The sequence below is a fragment of the Camelina sativa genome, chromosome 16 (assembly GCF_000633955.1).
Source record: "Camelina sativa cultivar DH55 chromosome 16, Cs, whole genome shotgun sequence".
NCBI classification, from domain to species: domain Eukaryota; kingdom Viridiplantae; phylum Streptophyta; class Magnoliopsida; order Brassicales; family Brassicaceae; genus Camelina; species Camelina sativa.
Genome location: NC_025700.1, coordinates 2229194 through 2246661, shown reverse-complemented (window position 1 = coordinate 2246661; position 17468 = coordinate 2229194). Strand labels below are relative to the sequence as shown.

Here is a 17468-nt window from a genome sequence, read left to right as displayed (position 1 = left end):
GGAAAAATCTGTGATCTAATATTGATCTCTTAAAATATGTTGAGTGTGTGTTTGTGTTCCAAGAAAAAATAAAACATGGAAATTACTTTTATATGCATACGTTATTACTAACATAAAGGAAATTACTCCATCGTATATATTACATTTTTACTTAACTATTGTTATTGTTGGCATCTGATGAAAATGCATGTTACAATATATGGCCAAAACACTGGACGTACTTCCAGCTTTAGATAGATTGATGATAGATGTTCAGCGAATGTCACATCCTTAATGCATTCATCTTCCATGGGAGACGAAAGAATTTGTAAACGTCAATGTAGCAAATGAATTCACATCAAGTAGTACTTCCAGTGATTTCTCAGAGCGTCCTTTCAGTATCTCATCCCTTACCACATCAAAAAGATTCTCTGGAAGCTGCACAACGCCATTCAAGATCCGCATAATAGCATTCATATCCGGTCTTATTGTTTCAGATTGATGCGAACACAACACGCCTAGCTTCAGAACAAGCTCTATTTCTCCCCTGTTTTCTTCTTGACGGATGTCTTCCTCTGTCGCATCAAAAATTCTCCCATCTTCCCAAAGCTCTAAAATCCAATCCACAAGAACTTCTTCGTTTTCCGCTGCACGTCTCTCAATCAGCCTTCTACCACAAACTACTTCAAGCATAACCATCCCGAAAGCGTAAACATCTGTGCTTGTGGTTGCTCTTCCTGTTCTTAAGAACTCTGGTGCGATATAACCGAAGGTCCCCGCTACTCTAGATGTCTGAGGATCAAATCCCTGATCATACAGCTTCGCCAGTCCGAAATCCCCGAGCCTCGCATTCATGTCTTGGTCGATTAGAACATTAGCCGGTTTGATATCTCGATGAATGATGACTTGTATCCATTCTTGATGCAGGTGGAGTAGAGCAGACGCAACATCTTTGATGATCTTGAAACGTTGTTCCCAAGTGAGCCGTTCTTGATTCTCATTACGGTTTATATACTTGTCAAGGCTTCCATTAGGCATAAAGTCATAAACCAAGTAAAGATTCTCCTTATGCCTACAATATCCCAAAAGCTTGACTAGATTTGGATGTCTGAGACGACCAATGGTCGTAATCTCGGCTAGAAACTCGCTCATCCCTTGTCTTGAATCATGAGAAGTTCTTTTTACAGCGATATCTGCATCGGAACCCGGAAGCGTTCCTTTATAGACTTGACCAAAACCTCCTTTCCCTAGAAGTTGTTTCTCCTTGAAACCCTTTGTGGCATTTGAAAGCTCTTTATAAGCAAACCTATGAGGTCCATATTGAATCTCCCATTCCTCAAGAACCTCTATAACCTTCTTATGCCTCAGATAGAAGACAGAACCAATCCCGGAGGTGATAAACACAGCGAACATGGCCAATGTTAAGCAGACCGCTAAAATAGTCCTTGTCCTGTCAGACGATTTTTTGGGATATGGAGGAAGGGTGGGGACTACGCCAAACTCCATCGGTGGATATTCTGCTCCATTATAGTTCTGCACAATCACCATATAATGAAGTGCTCTATCGGATCCCGTTGATGCCGTGAAGCCAAGATACGTGTCCTTGGAAAAATAGTGCGAGAGATCTCGGTTTAAAGACAAAAGTGGCCTCTTGGGAGGAACAATAAATTCGGCAGGGCACAAAGAAACATTGAGCTGCATATCGGTGTGACTATAAGCCATCGAAAGCCTCATAACCTTTCCACTGATCAAAGAAAGGTTTCTAAACTTGCCATCTTTATCATCATAGTAACCAGCAGAGGCAGAGACAACAGATCTCAAGCCATTAATGTTAATCCCAACATGGTTATCATCAATATCTCCAAACTCATCGTCTTTATGTATATCTAACTCGATAGCTATCACGTTATTCGAGGTATTACCATTGTTTTTTTCGTTAAAGAGTCCAAGGTATTGATCGGAGGAAGCTCCGGGAAGGCTTTTTGAATGAGAGAAAAGGAACGCCATACCGTGTGAGGCTTGCTGCTTATGCTCAGAGACGATCCCAAATAAGAAGTTGACGTTGAAAGACTGGTTCTTGAAAGAAATGGATTCGTTGTTGATAGCTCGACCGTAGGAATGCTTCGTGGTGTTCGTTAAAATCATGTAACTGTTTGGGTCGTAAACTGCAGATCCTTCCAGGATATATTTGCCGTAAGCAGATGAAAACAGAGTAAGCAACAGACCAAGAACTATTTGCAAGACTTTGAATTCACACATGTTTTTTGTTTTTTTTTGCTTTATGGGATAGTTATGATCTACTGTGATTAGTTATCATAAGAGTTGGGATAGTTATGATCTACTGTGATTAGTTAGTTATCATAAGAGTTAAGTAAGAAGTAATAAGAACATATTATTAATAAGTCAAACTGTACAAGTCACCATAATGTGACCGAACGTTCTCGTGATGTTCCTCGTTTATTAATAAACAAACATAAGTATTTGTTATTTTGTGCACATGGCCTAGATCATATCGTAAAGCAACTAATGATATAATAAGCTTTCTCTAATCTTTAGTTGATCAACAGCAGTTACGTCGGGATTTGGTTGGTAGTGTGTAATAACAGTGTGTCAAAAGCATTAAAAAAAGGTGTGGATCAAAGTTGCAAAAAGACAAATGATCTATGCATTATAAAACCTTTTTTTGTTTGGTTTGTCAAACTTGTCCATAAACGTTTTAAGAATTAAATTAGTACTAAAAACAGTGTGAAAAGCATAACATGTAATACTTAAAAAAAAAACGCTTCTATTAGTATATCTTATCTACAACGAAAGTTTCGTCGAACATTACGGAGAAAACAAGGACAGACGCTGCAAGTTTAACAACCACCAACGTATTGACCCCATAAGTTTGTAATTAAAAAAAATAACGTGACATGTTTTAGTGACATACAAATTTTTATGGTTTTGTATTTAAAACAAGTTTTGACGTGTTTTCTATGTAGATTCGGACAAAAAATGGTACAGAAAAACGTGAAGTTAAAAATCACTAATATGTCATGGTTTGATCATAGTAACACACATATGTATAATATTACATTCCATCGTTATGTAGAACTTAACACAGCAAAGTCTACATTTTTTTTGGCTAATTAAGACAACCAAATAGGGATAATTTATTTAGTCCAAGTGTATCTTAATCGATCGTTGGGGACTCTCCGACTAAAATGCTGAGTAATACATAGACTAATGATGGATGTCCAAAATAGAACTCAAACCACTTTCGGTTAATGCCTTTATTTGGTAAAATAAAATGATTAGCCCTCAGTTGATGAGATTTAGAGAACTAACTTGACCAAGTTGCTTTTGTTTATACTTCAGGCTGCATTTTCTCGACCTCTTCTCGAATCGACTGGAACAGAGGGGTAGATAGATATCGCTCTCCGAAACTTGGGAAAACAACCTGAAAAATCGGATTCATAGATTCTATCTTAAGGGAAGATTTCATTACATAATCAAAATCTTTGATGGCTTCATAGATGATCGTTTTACAAAGACCATTTGAAAAGCTATAACTAGCTAAGTGACTTTAGTGTTGGTTCTTTGGGTTTAGCATTGGGATCACGGACTTGAGTCACTTATTAAATCCAAAAATCCATCTTGAGATGTTTTTTTTCTAAGGAAATCTAGAGATCGACTTTGATGCACAAAGACTCCTGCGTTTTCAAGACATAACTCATATATGAAACAGAAATTACTTACAGCTATGAGTTTTCCAGCATTCTCAGGTCTCTTCGCGACCCTGATTGCAGCAGCAGCAGCAGCTCCAGATGATATACCAACCTGAAAAAATTATTAAACGTCACGTATAAATCTTGTGAAGTTTCCACCTTTCACATGCAACACGACATCAAAACATCTTAGTGGGAAAATCAGAAAAAATACAAATAACTAACCATCAACCCTTCCTTAAGAGCTAGTTGCTTTGCGAATTCTATAGCTTCATCACTTGAAATCTGGTAAAAAGCATAAAGAAGATGGTAATTAGCATCCTAATTAGAGTAGTTTAAGTCTCACGAATTGGAACATTTAAGCAATAAATTGACAAGAAAATTGTGGATGTCTTGTGAGGTTATAAATTGAATAATCATACAGATTCCAACAAGATAAACCATACCGCTATGACTTCATCCATAATTTCCTGATCCAAATTCTTAGGTATAAATCCAGCTCCAATTCCTTGAATTTTGTGAGGTCCTGTATTCAAAGACAAGAAAAAAACATGTGAATATTAAATCATAGTTTGAAAACACAAAAACAAAATTACTAATTGTAGATTTTAGTAAGGTTTACCTGGTTTGCCACCAGAAAGTATGTCGCTTTCAGTGGGTTCTACACCAATGACCTGGTACATGGAAGCTTCAATGAACATACCTCCTGACTCATGTCTAATAAATAACACCTTCAAATGTATTTCTGCTTTTACCTGCGACTTGGGGTTTTTCTCTTTTAAGAATCGACCAACACCAGTGATAGTTCCACCGGTTCCAATTCCTGCAACGAATATATCCACCTTGCCGTTTGTATCTTCCCAGATCTCAGGACCAGTTGTCTCGTAATGAATCTGCATTATATTATAACAGTGACATAAAACAGCAGTTTACAAATACAACAAGAGAATCAGAGTAACAGACACCACAAACCTTTGGATTCGCAGGGTTGTCAAACTGTTGGAGCATGTAGGCATCATGAGTGGTTTTCAAGATTTCTTCAGCCTTTTGAACTGCTCCAGTCATGCCCTTGGCAGGATCTGTTAAAACAAGCTCAGCTCCAAAAGCCTTCAAAAGAACCCTTCTTTCCATACTCATGGACGCTGGCATTGTCAATATAAGTCTATAGCCTTTTGAAGCAGCGATGAATGCTAGGCCAATACCCGTGTTTCCACTTGTAGGTTCCACGAGAACACTCTAAATAAGTGCAGTAAGGACATAAAGTCAGAGAACTGACACAATTAGGTAGGGTTCACCACCACAAATAACGGACTAGAATGTACAATCTTTTGTTTACAAAAGAAAGATCAATCTATAGTCGATACCTTTCCAGGTGCTATACGTCCTTTTTGCTCAGCATCAGTAACCATACTATACCCAATCCTGAAATTCCTCACAACATAATAGATTTAACTTGAAAGTTTAAACTAAAAATATACAAACAAACAACAAAAGACGAGTTATAGACTACACACCTATCCTTGACACTGCAACATGGCTCCATGATCTCAAGTTTGGCAGCAATATTGGCCACACAACCCTTTGCTATTTTATTCAAGTACACCATAGGAGTTTTACCAATGAGCTGAATCAAATTTCAAAATTTAGTGGATAATCACACTTTTTTTAGCGACATTCTTATTAGAAAGAAGCTGAATTTGATCACCAATTTCGTATTTTATTCTCTCTAAACATTTCCATCAATTTCAATTCTAGGAAGAAAAAACCCATCTAACCTGAGACACATTGTCAGCAATGTTGAGTCCATCAGCTCCAGTCTCGCGCTTAACAGCCTCACACACAACAGACGGATCTCGTTCCGAGCCATCCGCAAAACTCCGACTCTGTCTCTTCATCGCTAGAGAGAAATCGGAAGCAGTTACACGATCGGAGGAGAAGGAGAGAGAAGAGATTCCTGGCGAGCATCTGAAACGACGGAGGCTAGACGAATAAGTCAACGGATTGTTAAGGAGTAAAGCAGAGGAAGATGCGGCGGCCATGGATGTGTTGCAGCTTCGCTTTCCCAAAAGTGTAGACAGGAGCTGGGATGTGAGCTTCGCTTCACGGTTCAACCTTGAAGCCATCATGATCATCGCCGTGAAAGATCGTATCCTTTTTTTTTGTTTTGTTTCTGGGAAAACGACGTCGATTGAATTTTCAGATACAGTCCATTTTTAAGACAAGCTTTTCAACTTTGATCATGATACCAAAATATCATTACTAATATTGTACTTCGTTAATTACACTATAAGAAGGATTAAATGTTTTCAATTTCTAGTTTATTTAGTAAAAAAAAGTTTTTTTTTTTTTATCACCAACCAAGTGAAACCATTAGGTGAACGTGGAGAATGTGGTCTTGTCCCTTCCTACCTCCCAAGTGTCGCAAGATTCCTTTTCTTGTCTTTATATTATCTTGTTGGTAATTTATTAATACTGGGATCGACTTGGATCCGTTCCGGTTGGGAAGACGAGTGGGGTTTGTAGCTGTTGCTTTTGTTCACAGGGCAGATGATTTAGATGCTAACAAGTTCTTGATCGATGTCGATGAGCTTGAAGCGTCTGTTCTGATATTGGAAGGAGGTTTACAGTAATTAAGAGTTTATGTAAAGAAAGGAGAGTGCTTCTGTGCTTAGGAAAAGAGGAAGTAGATACATGTTGTTGAGGATATACAAATTATACGGTGATTAATATACTTTCAACATTAAACAAACACAACAAACTATTTTTTTCAGAGGAAAAGAAAAAGAAATCAAAATCTCTGACCACAAATTGTGTGTGGATAGAACCATGGCTAAATCAGTCTTACAAACCTATAAATATCTCTTTTTGACAACGAAAAAGAAAAAAAGGTGGAAGAATATGATTGCAAGTTCGATAATCATAAGGAGGCGTTTGGGAACAATCATATATAATGCCATAATTTCGTTAAGGGATTCGATTGTTCCCTTTCTATGGATATGATATCAAGAGCTCATTGGAAAAACACTTTGGTTCATGTGGAGAGAGATCTCTAGTGTTTTTGTTCCGTTTGACTTGACTGCCAAACCGGTTCTCCCTTGGGGTTTGTGACTTCTTGCTCGTATTTTTTTTTGTTTACAATCGTGAATATTATTTATTTATTTTGGTTTTCAGATATGCTTTCATTGATCTGACTATCTGAGGAATGACGCAAAGAAGGCGTTAACACTAGATGGAAGTTATTTGGGAAGTCTGAAGCTTGACGTTGTTCCATTAGTATGAAAGGAACTTCTCATTAGTTTGTGGTTATTTTTGTTCTTGTTATTGCAATGGATTCTGGCTTCTGATTTTGTTCTTGCTATACTTGCATTTCGCAATTGAAACGGCTTGGAGAGGTAAGTGGAAAAAAAGTGAAAAACAAATTAAAAAACTAGGGCTTTTATTTTCTTAGGTGTAACGTGGGCTCTAATAACTTTTGGGCCAGACCTTACAGTTTAATCATATCACATTAAACATATTCTTTAAGCCCAAACAAACCCAAGAGTCTTTTGACTTAAACGCCATTAACCTAGAGCGTTTGTCTATCTCTTCCATCAGCTCATCTATGGCGGATCTTCAGGTGATTTAAGTTGGTAGCTCTACAGTTGTTGTTGTTGTTCTGCCTCAGCACGATTATCACAAAATGTCTTTAGATCATAAGCTCAAGAAAAGGGTGAAGCTTTCATCACTTAGCAGCTCCAATTCTTCTTATAAAGGAAGGAGTAGATCCACTACTCAACGCAGTGATGATGATGACACTAACTCTCGGAAGACTACGGTTTCGTATTTGAAGAAGAAGAAGAAGAGGGTCTACCCCAATAACCATGTGAACGAAACCCCACGCACGATGTGGGCGGCTGCACCAAAGAGAAACCAACGGTCTGCTTCGACCTCTATTAACGACGATGATGCAACAAGTGTGTTTAAAACAAAGTTGCCGAGGGGAGATGATGCTACTCGAAAGAGCCACAAAAAGAGCGATGAATTGGATGGTAGACGAAGGAGAAGCTCGGATGTGCCGGCTGCCGCTTTTAAGGCTAGGAAACAAGCGCTTTCAGATAAGAGAGTCGTCGTGGGAGATGGTTCAGATAGTCAAGAGGATAAACCAAGGAAGAGAAAAAGGATACGATTAGACCGCTATGATACCTCAAATAAAAGAATAGATGATGATGCCGTTCTTGATGGTTAGTACTTCTTTGTGCTTCTTCACTAGAAAAGAGTATGCAACTGTTATACCCACCCGCTACATCCAATTGCTCTGTTTCTTTTCATTGTGTTCAGATGTCCATGGAGTAAAGAACAAGAAAGACGCAGTGAAAAGTGTAGAAATGTCCAAAAATGCTCAGTTTCGGGCAATTCAGCCTAGTCATTCCATCCTTTCCTATGTGGAAGAAAATGTAAACTATCTCCAATCCTTTATGGTATCTTGTGCAATATGCATATTTTCATTACCTGGCTGGCTGGTAAACATACATTTTACGGCAGCTGCTGGGGCGTAGACGTTTAATTGAGCTAAATAGGGCCGGCTACAACACAGAGCTTCCTGCTCCCTTAGATAATATTCCTCAGTCAACCAGCACTGAGAGAGAACGTATAGAAGAAAGTGTATGTTCTCCTCTCTTTCTTCATTCCCTTTCTCTAATACCTAAAGCAAATAAGCCCTTCCTTGCTAGACTTTTCAGTTCATGTTGCAATTCCCCGTTTACAGGTATTTAGGAATAAGTTGGAATTCTTTGCTGCTGCTAATGTTTCTTCTTCATTTCCACCGCCTGATGTACCTGAGATTGCATTTGCAGGTACTGCATTCAAATTGTTGTTCCCACCAGAATCTTTATTTCCACCTCTTTTTGAGTTTCACAGTATGCATATGTTAAACTACTACTTTAATAACTACGAACTTAAATTAATTAAAAACTGGGGTTGTCTAATGTCTCAACTCTGATCAGGAAGGTCAAATGTTGGCAAATCGTCTCTGCTAAATGCTCTTACCAGACAGTGGGGTGTTGTAAGAACATCTGACAAACCAGGACTGACCCAGGTATTATTCCCCCTTGTCTGAGAATTACTTGCTTGTATGGCTTACATTTTTCTGTAATAACAAAAGTTCTGTTTTAAGTGCAGACCATCAATTTCTTCGATCTTGGTTCCAAGGTTCGCCTTGTTGATTTACCAGGCTACGGCTTTGCGTTTGCAAAAGATGAAGTTAAGGAAGCATGGGAAGATCTTGTGAGCATTGCCCATGGCTAGAAGATTTATTACGTCTCTTTTGCTTTGCTCAATTTTGTGTATTACTTAACAGGTCAATGATCCCCATCTGTTTAATATTGACCAATGCAGGTAAAGGAATATGTTTCAACAAGAATTGGTCTTAAACGGGTGTGCCTCCTTGTTGACACAAAATGGGGTATGAAGCCAAGAGACCAGGAACTTATTAATCTGATGGAGAGGTAAAATCATTGTTGCTGCTCTTAATATTTTTGCTTATGCCATGTAGTTAAGTGTCCTTACAGCCAAAAACTGAATTGCAGATCGAATACAAAGTATCAGATAGTCTTAACCAAGACGGATGTGGTGTTTCCAATGGATGTGGCACGTCGGGCAATGCAAATCGAAGAGGTCATAGTCATTCTACTCTTAAGTGAATATACCGAAGGCAAAAATAAAATAATATTGGTCATGTTCTTACTAATATCAACATTTATTTTCTTAAAAAATGCAGAAGTTGAAAGCCAACAGATTAATTGTCCAGCCTCTGGTATGTATGAGTATGATTGTCCTAGTTTGTTCTTTACTTATGTACGGCTGCAGAAAAAGATGAGACCTAAGAAGCAAATGGTTAACGTTTGATTATTGCAGATGATGGTGAGCTCAAGGTCAGGAGCAGGCATAGGAAGTTTAAGAACTGCCCTTGCTAGAATTGCTAAGTTTGCAAAGTTCTAGCCATCTAGGTTCTCGAAAACATGAAAGCATTTCCCAAAGTCCATCAGGTTTGTCTTTTATACAGAGTAATCAGTAATAAAGATCATTCAATATCAAATCTAAAAGAGAATTACTTGACTTGTCGTTCTCTTACTTTGGTTGTTTAACAGAGACAGAGAATCGAACGTTTGTATGGCGAAATAAGGTGGAAGAATGAAAGATTATGTGTTGTGGAAGAAGAGACGGGAGGAGTCAAAAAGACAGTGAATGGTGTGATGATGATCCCACAGTGAAAACTCTCAACAATCACTTGTGATTTTTTAATTTCTTTATTATCCTTTTTGTTTGTCAAAGCCATCGTTTAGAAGAAAATGAGAGCATAAAATGGTTTTTCACGTTCTGGCAGATTAAGTTCATCCAAACCACTAACTTTTCATTTTGGTCAACAAATGAAATTATCTGTCTCTAAGGGAATATAATAATGTTACAAAATAAATAAAGTTAACTTAAAATTCCAAAATTGACAAATAAGGTTATTAGGTATATGAAATTGAAAAATTATGAGATGACTTTAGGGAGTGGCCTACCTAATTTGACACCCTTTGAATTTTTCTCTTCTTTACCTTTTTTTTCTCCCTCAAGCTACGGCCAGTGAAAGGGTAAAATCAGACAGCTGAAAGGCTAGCCCATTTGCCTACTTCATAAGGATCCGCATAGTAATATAGCTTGATCCTGTTTGCTAACGACAGTCCGGCAGCAAATGGAGATGCCCGGCCGCTCAAGTCATCAGCCTCTGCGGGATCATCTGAAAAAGCTGCTACATCTCCAAGCAGCTTAAACGAAACTCTGCGTGCTTGAGTCTGTTTAGGGAAATCGAAATACATCTGTGTTCCAACTCTTGCCTCAGGCAATCTATATTCCGCGATTGTCACCATTTTGTATTGTTCCTGTTGAAACATTTTTCAGATCAACATGAAAAAGTTCTTAGAAGATTTTGGTTTCTGAGAATAGTAAAACGAGGAGAGATAGATACCTGAAGAACAGATACTTGTATATACAAGACGACTGGTGAGACTTGTCTGTCTTCCATTATGATATTTGCCGGGTCCCAAATGTCAACTACTTCTGAAGAAGGCGAGTGGGTCACACGAGGCTTTATGGCGTTAAAAGCATCTAAACGGAATCCAGCTGCTAAAGGTGAACCAGGTTGCAGATAAAGTTCCAAGACTAGATCATTCTCCATTGGTCTCTCAGCCTCTAGTGGTATCTGTAAGGCGTAAAAAACAAATTTTGGTCACGATAATGGAAAAGCTATATAAAAATGTGAAAGAACAAGTAGTTCTCTAAGGTACTAACCAGGAATCTATTCAAACGTGGGGCTCTGTCCAGCCAGTTTCTTACGCTCATGCTCTCAACACTTTGTAATGATGCAAGCGTTTTGTTACTCACGATGTTTCCAGTGACCAAGATGCGTTTTGCATGAAGACATGGGTCATTATCAATGGTTGCTCCAAAAGAGGCACGGCGAGGGATCGGAGCAAAAGGGTTCTCATCCAAAGACAAGAGATTAATGTTTTTGTCCAAACTAACTGAGCTAGATCCAAGCCGAGGAAGACGCAGTAATACCCATATTATGCGGCAACGAACAGGATTCTTGAAAGCAAATTTTATATGCCTAGGAGCTCTACCAGAATTTTCAGGACCATACAACTCAGGCGAAGATCTAATTAAGGACTGTACATCCCACTTTCCCATCAAAGTCCGTGCTTCCTTATTTATGTCGCTGCTCGCCCAAATTTGGACCTGCAATGGAGACACATTAAATGCTGAAATGAGTGCGCCATTATTTTCGAAGCATTATCACGTAAGTAATGTGGCATGGTTGAACAAGAATTCAACTGAAGATAGAAAAGTCAAACTTACGGTAGGAGCATCAGCATCAGAGTAACCACATGGACTAACGAGTAGAATCACACTGCTGACATCTGAAAGGCTATTGAGAACGATGACAGCTTCAACAGAGTTTGCAGAAGGAGGAGCTTTCCAGTAGGCATTACTTGAAGCAAGATAAACAGGGGTCAGCAATGAGAAAAATGGTGCCGAATCAGTTCCAGTTTCGACCTACATTGCATTATGCAAACATCCAAAAGAGAAAAAAGAGGATTAGATACCATATAGCAGCTCTTTCCAAAGATATTGTAATTTTAAAACATATAAAAAGGAAATTACTTTGTGTAAGAAGCTTGCATATGGGAACTCAGCAAGTGACTCCTCTTGACCCAGAATTTGACGAAGGAAATTAAAGTCTTCTCGATTAGGAGAAGGGTGACCTCTAACAGCAAGATGATTTTTAATGTTAGATCCAAAGACCTCGTTCAGAGCTTCCCGACCAGCAGTATCGACACGACAACTTCTTCGCAAGCTGACCATGACTCTTACATAATCAACAAGCAAGGCTTCAAGCATTATCGAACTGCAGCATTTTTTACAAATGTAATGATCTGAACCTATCGAAGTAGCAGACATATCTGTAAGACTTCCACCTCCATTCGCAGTGTCCCTGGAGTAGGATTTTGAAAGCAGAAGAGCTCCTTTTCCAGCACAACAAAACTTGCAAGCTTTTTTCATACATTGGAAACATAAGAACACTGAGCCTGACTCTCCTCCTGAACTCTTGGTAGAAAACCCAACTGGACTTTTACTGACCTCGGCTCGGACTTGACACATTCCACCATCACAACCCTCACCAATTCCGGATATGTTCCAGAAATCTATCACATTATTTTCTAGCTTCCCTAGACCAATAGAAGCTATGATTTTATCTTCAAGAGAAGCCTGGCCCATAACTGCAAGTGCATTTGCTATTCTGCATAATCTTCCAATATATAACTCGTCGTATGAAGAGTTTGGATTAATGGTAGCCGGATCAATTCCAATAGATAACAATGCCCTATCTCTTTCTGCTGCTGATATATTGAGACGTAGACGTTCAATTTCCAGCTTCATAGCTTCTACAAACTCAAGCTTCTTCCCCTGTGTTATGTCAGACATGCAAGAATTATACCCTTTAAAGTGGAACTTTAAGAAGAGAGATGACATGTGAGACGAATAGCTAAACCAAGGAAACAATCATACAATCAGACATAATTTTGGCAGGACGTAATTGCATCTCCCGATACCAAATTCTCCTCCAAGTTAAATTAAATGGATTAGATAACATACCATGTTTGGACCTGCAAGAGACTTTAGACAATTTATGTACATAGGAACACCACTTTCCTTGGGCCTTTTATCTTGTGGGACAGATCCACCAGGAACAGTTTCAGAGCCGCGATATTCAACCACTGCTTGGTCTAAGAAATCAAGCATGTCATTGTCTCCACTTGCAACAGAGTCCACCACTGGTTGTGGGAAGGGGTCAGAAGACGAGTCCTCTCCTGTTAAAAGGTCAAGCAGATTACCGGGAAAAGGATCTTTCTGATGTACGGGTGTGGAGACAGTTTCAGACTGTGAAGATTTTGCTGCAAACGGATTCAAGTCAGAAGAAGGTGAAAAAGGAATTTCATCCTCATCTGGTTTCCTTGCAAGTTCAGCTAATCTTCCTCCAGTCCGTTCGCAAGTAAACATTCCTTTCCATGGAAGAGAAATTCCAAGGACTTCTATCTGCAGCAAAACAAAATGCAAAAAAAATGTTTGTTTTTTTACTTCTTTTGATGATGGTTAACTAGTTCAGAGCATGATGAAGCTATTAGATAAATCATCAGTTCACAGTTTTGAAATTAGTAAGTACCTGACCAAGAGTCATAGGAATTCTAACAGAACCAGCCGGATAAAATGTAACCGCAACTACACGGGTTAAGAAATCCAACTGTCCTTCTAGTTCTTCAAAATCATACAGCAGTGAAAGACTTGACGTATCTTTTTCATGAAGACGTGCACCAGCTCCAGTAACAGCCATATCCTCAGAACTAATTGGCCCTGGTAAGGATATCAGAAGATTTGTCCCATTCGCGCAGCGTGGTATCGAAGCACCCTATCCAGAAAACATAGTTACAGGCAATCAGTAATCCAGTCTAACTAACCTGCATGTAAGTCTACATGATCTCCTCCAAACAATAAAAGAGAAGGGACAAGACCTAAAGAGTGTTAACCTCAACAACTAATTTAAGGTCCTCTATGTGGCGTCCAGTTCTCACGTCCACAGTGGATGGACTTGTCAAATCATCCGCACCGTGTGATATGGTCAATAGAAGTTGACATACATGGCAAGGCTCACAGAGATAGATAAATAATTCAACAATATCTGCAGCTTGTGGACATAGCTGCAATATATACAAAAAGTATGAAATCTTCTTAGCTCAAGTCTTCAAGTAATAAGAACTACGAGGTAATGTTAATCTAAGTGGAAGTACCCAAGTTACGTCCTTCCTCTTGATACTCAGCAGACTGGACCCATCATTGGAACTTTCGGACATACTAGGTACAGGTTTCAGAAAGAAACCAGATGGTCGAGAAAGTACCTGACATGAATAGTTTTGCAGTGAGAAGTAGTCAAGGAATATATAAAGCAACAAAGTAGTAGAGTCTACACAACAACAAATACGTTATGCTCTTAGGAATCAAATATCTACACAATAAACAAAATAAAGAACATCGGTCCAATATGAAAAACAAATCTACGCGCAAGAAACATGAATCATACTTTAGAGCAGTAAATATACATGGAAAAACGTGAGCTGGGAGATGGGAAGAAGTTTACTGAAATCGTGCTAATTTGCTTACATGTAAAGGCTGGACAGGAATTGATGGAAGATGCTTGAAAAGCCTCATTCCCAGAAACATCTCCAGCTGCTTTTGCCGTGAACTATCAACCATAGCATTTTTATATCTTCTCTGTAGCGTAATTTTCATGTTCTTCTGTGCAGCAGAAAACTGTTTAAACGCTCCTGATTCTTCGCTGAAGATGTTGAGAATTTGGCTGTGCATAGCTTTCGAGCCAGTATAGAGGGTTGCATGGATATCACCTTGTTGCAGAAAAAGATCAGCAAGCTCAGACACAGGAGATAAAATAGTTGATCTCTTAAATTCCTCAAACTTCATGTCAAGTCGTTTCCATGGTTTATCAGGACATGGATGACTCCATGTTGTTGTCTTTGTATTGTGATCTATATAATACGATTTTCCAGTTACTGCATCAGCTCTTTTTTCCCATCCCGGTGGAAGAGGAGCACTATATCCCCCGTGATTGTTAGCAGAATTATAACCATATCCAAGATCAGTATCAAGTGATATTCCCAGCCTTCTACATTGCTCTACAAACACTTGAAGACCACCAAAAAAACTAGCCGCATTTGTTCGATCCAAAGAATCAGCGCAGTTAAAGCGTATTACCCCATTTTGATGTGATCTCAAACAGAAGGCACCTTCAATATCATCAATACAGATTACCTCACCTCTGCAATCTTTTAGTCTTTGACGTGAAGGCAAATAGTCACCTTCAGAAATTCCTATTGCCATAGTGGGAGATTTTAGATACATCCACAATCCTTCAATGGTTTGCTGTTCCCCCTTTAATTTAACGCTGGCATGCCAATCATAATTTATCAGGTGAACACGAGTATGAGGAAGCTTTCCACTGGATCTGATAAAGTTCATTGATTCTTCAAAATGCTGTACTAAGATACATTCTGATTTCCCTTCTCCACTTCTTAGCAAGTTAACACACACTATAGGAACAAACGCCCTTTTCTTCTGGTTTTCCCCAACTGGTGCATCTAAATTCCTAGTATCATATCGCTTGCTTAATCTTTGGTAATACTCCGTACTGCCCTTATAAGGATCCTTACTTGCCACATAAATTTCTGCTTCTGCTGCAGTCATCTTCAATTCTGCACCCCACCATATTGGTATGGTGCCACGTCGCCAAATGTACGAGTTGAAAGCAATGCTTTGACCATGCCTTTTAGGTGTCCATACAAGCTGCTCACACTCAACTTCGTTACCTGCACTACACATATACTTCTAAATTAGGCCCTAGTCATATCCAGAGCCACACTTACATCAAATGTTTGCCTCTTTTCCAAACACCCATTGCTTTTAAGGGTGCGAAAAAAATTAAAAAAAGTCATAAAGATACCCCAGATTTTTGTAGGCAGAGAGCCCAACCCAAAAAACTTGAAAAGTAATAGCAACAACAACAAAATAAAGAGAGAGGAGCATTTTGGAGGGAATCTCACCTGTGCCAGAACATGAATTAATGCCTCTAGCTAGGTAACGAGTCCCTGGATGCAGTCTGCTACGACGGGCCATTAGAGCAACAATCCCTTCTAGCTGACCTGAGCTCCCAAAAGGTCGATATTCTGCAAACCCCTATAATTAACATCAAATAAGAAGACATGATATGATGTCATATCATCTTAAAATATCAATTTCTATGCTTTTGAAACTTCACATAAACAGAAATCAGATAGGTAGATCAACCATCATCAATTTACTAATGGAGGACGAACCTGCAGAAGAATGACACAGTGTTCAGGCAGCCCGATATTTTTAAAAGGTACGGATAACCATCTATTCCATACGAATTCATCATCAGGTGTTTGCAGTGGCATACGGCTTGGGAAGGGCCGAGTGATGTCCCTAGTATCACAGAAGTAGTGCTTCCCATCGATGTCAAGCTCTGTCAACTCCTGAATATTTTTGATCTCACCTTTTCCTTGTGGCTGTGGATTGTAAAGTGGTATTTTGACCCATTGGCTCTCAGCGACAGTATATACACATCCTCCACCAGGCAAATCTGGAATACTTGGATTTAGCCCGGTTGCAACTAAAAGCATCCCAAAGCTGCCCAACACAGCATAACCGAGTATTGCCCTGCCATAAACTGAGCTTCTAACACCTCCTCTTGATCCATTCGTGATATAATCTAGCGCTTCACGCTCTGACTTAAAGTTATCAAGACCAGACTTCCCATTGTACCGTAAAATACCAGTCGTAGGATCGATATAGATAACTTGAGTATCAGCCTTAGATAACAGACTTGCAATGACGTAGACTTCACCAGAGTCTAAAGTGACAACAACTATAGATGTCTTCTTTGAACCACCTACTCCAAGAAGATAAGAAAATTAGCCAACCAAATAATGAAAAACACCTACTAAGAGTAAAAAAAAAAAAAACACTTCCATCTTGAAAAATAAACTCACCTGGTGGATTCAGATCCATCTGGAACTCAGGACCAGGCGGAGTAGGTTCCCTTGTTTACAGCTTCACGGATCAAATATGGAACCAAACAAAATCTAACAAAGAAGAAAAAAAGATAAAATAAGGAACTTCCATCATTTAACATCCAGAGAAATAAAAAAGCAATAGAATCCAAAATGCAGTATAGTAAATTCTATATTCCTTAAAACAATCTCCAACATCACTGAGTCAAAAGCTAAGATTTTTCTCACAAATTCCGATTTGGAAAGCAAAATCCGAGTACCAGAGATCTGAGACATGCGAGAATAGCGAAATTAAAGACGCAGCAAATCGAATATTCATGTAACGAGAAACCCAGAAAGATGAAATCTGCAGAGAACACGAATCGAATCATAAAGTCGTAAGAGAAGGGAACTCACCTTGAAGTTGCAGAGATGATGATGATCAGATGCAAAAATTCACGAACTGACCAAAAAGATGAGTTGAAAAAAAAATTGGCTATGACGTCTCAACCCACAGAATTAAAACAATTACATTACGACACGTGTAAAATGTATAATTTATGCAAAAGGGTATCAATTATTGATAGATTTGACATTTCACCCCATTAGTTTTAAAATG

General features: G+C 38.8%; 4 protein-coding genes across 6 annotated transcripts; 1 reads left to right on the top strand and 3 right to left on the bottom strand.

Annotated features, from left to right (window-relative positions):
• Positions 69–2920, bottom strand: LOC104749369 (putative L-type lectin-domain containing receptor kinase V.6). The gene has a single exon (XM_010470978.2). It carries the CDS (start codon positions 2236–2238, stop codon positions 280–282), a length of 1959 nt encoding a protein of 652 aa, XP_010469280.1. The 5' UTR covers positions 2239–2920; the 3' UTR covers positions 69–279.
• On the bottom strand, positions 3005–5922 carry LOC104749368 (cysteine synthase, mitochondrial). Its single transcript, XM_010470976.2, has 10 exons — positions 5465–5922; positions 5204–5313; positions 5054–5111; positions 4662–4925; positions 4445–4582; positions 4312–4363; positions 4136–4215; positions 3915–3974; positions 3721–3801; positions 3005–3421 (listed from the first exon to the last, which is right to left on the bottom strand). Exons 1-10 carry the CDS (start codon positions 5819–5821, stop codon positions 3329–3331), a joined length of 1293 nt encoding a protein of 430 aa, XP_010469278.1. The 5' UTR covers positions 5822–5922; the 3' UTR covers positions 3005–3328.
• Positions 7267–10043, top strand: LOC104749365. Of its 2 annotated transcripts, XM_010470972.2 has the most exons (11): positions 7267–7909; positions 8007–8122; positions 8211–8330; positions 8434–8521; positions 8672–8763; positions 8847–8951; positions 9063–9172; positions 9254–9341; positions 9445–9480; positions 9582–9712; positions 9815–10043. In XM_010470972.2, the coding sequence occupies exons 1-10, from the start codon at positions 7369–7371 to the stop codon at positions 9663–9665; spliced, it is 1380 nt and encodes a 459-aa protein (XP_010469274.1). In that variant the 5' UTR covers positions 7267–7368; the 3' UTR covers positions 9666–9712; positions 9815–10043. The 2 variants fall into 2 exon arrangements, 1 of the variants encoding a protein (XP_010469274.1); XR_761365.2 differs by having other exon boundaries at positions 9254–9480.
• On the bottom strand, positions 10057–17331 carry LOC109124725 (probable phosphoinositide phosphatase SAC9). 2 transcript variants are annotated; one of them, XM_010470973.2, is made up of 15 exons: positions 17267–17331; positions 17099–17137; positions 16850–16942; positions 16154–16749; positions 15881–16013; positions 14427–15646; positions 14057–14164; positions 13796–13966; positions 13435–13677; positions 12867–13307; positions 11874–12677; positions 11568–11765; positions 11001–11447; positions 10678–10911; positions 10057–10591 (listed from the first exon to the last, which is right to left on the bottom strand). In XM_010470973.2, the coding sequence occupies exons 3-15, from the start codon at positions 16866–16868 to the stop codon at positions 10310–10312; spliced, it is 4896 nt and encodes a 1631-aa protein (XP_010469275.1). In that variant the 5' UTR covers positions 16869–16942; positions 17099–17137; positions 17267–17331; the 3' UTR covers positions 10057–10309. The 2 variants fall into 2 exon arrangements, with proteins under 2 accessions (XP_010469275.1, XP_010469277.1); XM_010470975.1 differs by lacking the exons at positions 16850–16942; positions 17099–17137; positions 17267–17331 and having other exon boundaries at positions 14427–15651; positions 16154–16335.

Coding starts and splice junctions, on each gene's coding strand:
- LOC104749369 (XM_010470978.2), bottom strand. CDS start 2,238: ATGTGTGAATTCAAAGTCTTGCAAATAGTTCTTGGTCTGTTGCTTACT.
- LOC109124725 (XM_010470973.2), bottom strand. Junction 13,967..14,056: donor AGAGGAAGGACGTAACTTGG/GTACTTCCACTT, acceptor TATATATTGCAG/CTATGTCCACAAGCTGCAGA. Junction 13,308..13,434: donor TTCCTATGACTCTTGGTCAG/GTACTTACTAAT, acceptor GTTTTGCTGCAG/ATAGAAGTCCTTGGAATTTC.
- LOC104749368 (XM_010470976.2), bottom strand. CDS start 5,821: ATGATCATGATGGCTTCAAGGTTGAACCGTGAAGCGAAGCTCACATCC. Junction 5,112..5,203: donor TGTTGCAGTGTCAAGGATAG/GTGTGTAGTCTA, acceptor GAGGAATTTCAG/GATTGGGTATAGTATGGTTA. Junction 3,422..3,720: donor ATGCTGGAAAACTCATAGCT/GTAAGTAATTTC, acceptor CCGATTTTTCAG/GTTGTTTTCCCAAGTTTCGG.
- LOC104749365 (XM_010470972.2), top strand. CDS start 7,369: ATGTCTTTAGATCATAAGCTCAAGAAAAGGGTGAAGCTTTCATCACTT. Junction 7,910..8,006: donor TGATGATGCCGTTCTTGATG/GTTAGTACTTCT, acceptor CATTGTGTTCAG/ATGTCCATGGAGTAAAGAAC. Junction 9,173..9,253: donor CTTATTAATCTGATGGAGAG/GTAAAATCATTG, acceptor ACTGAATTGCAG/ATCGAATACAAAGTATCAGA.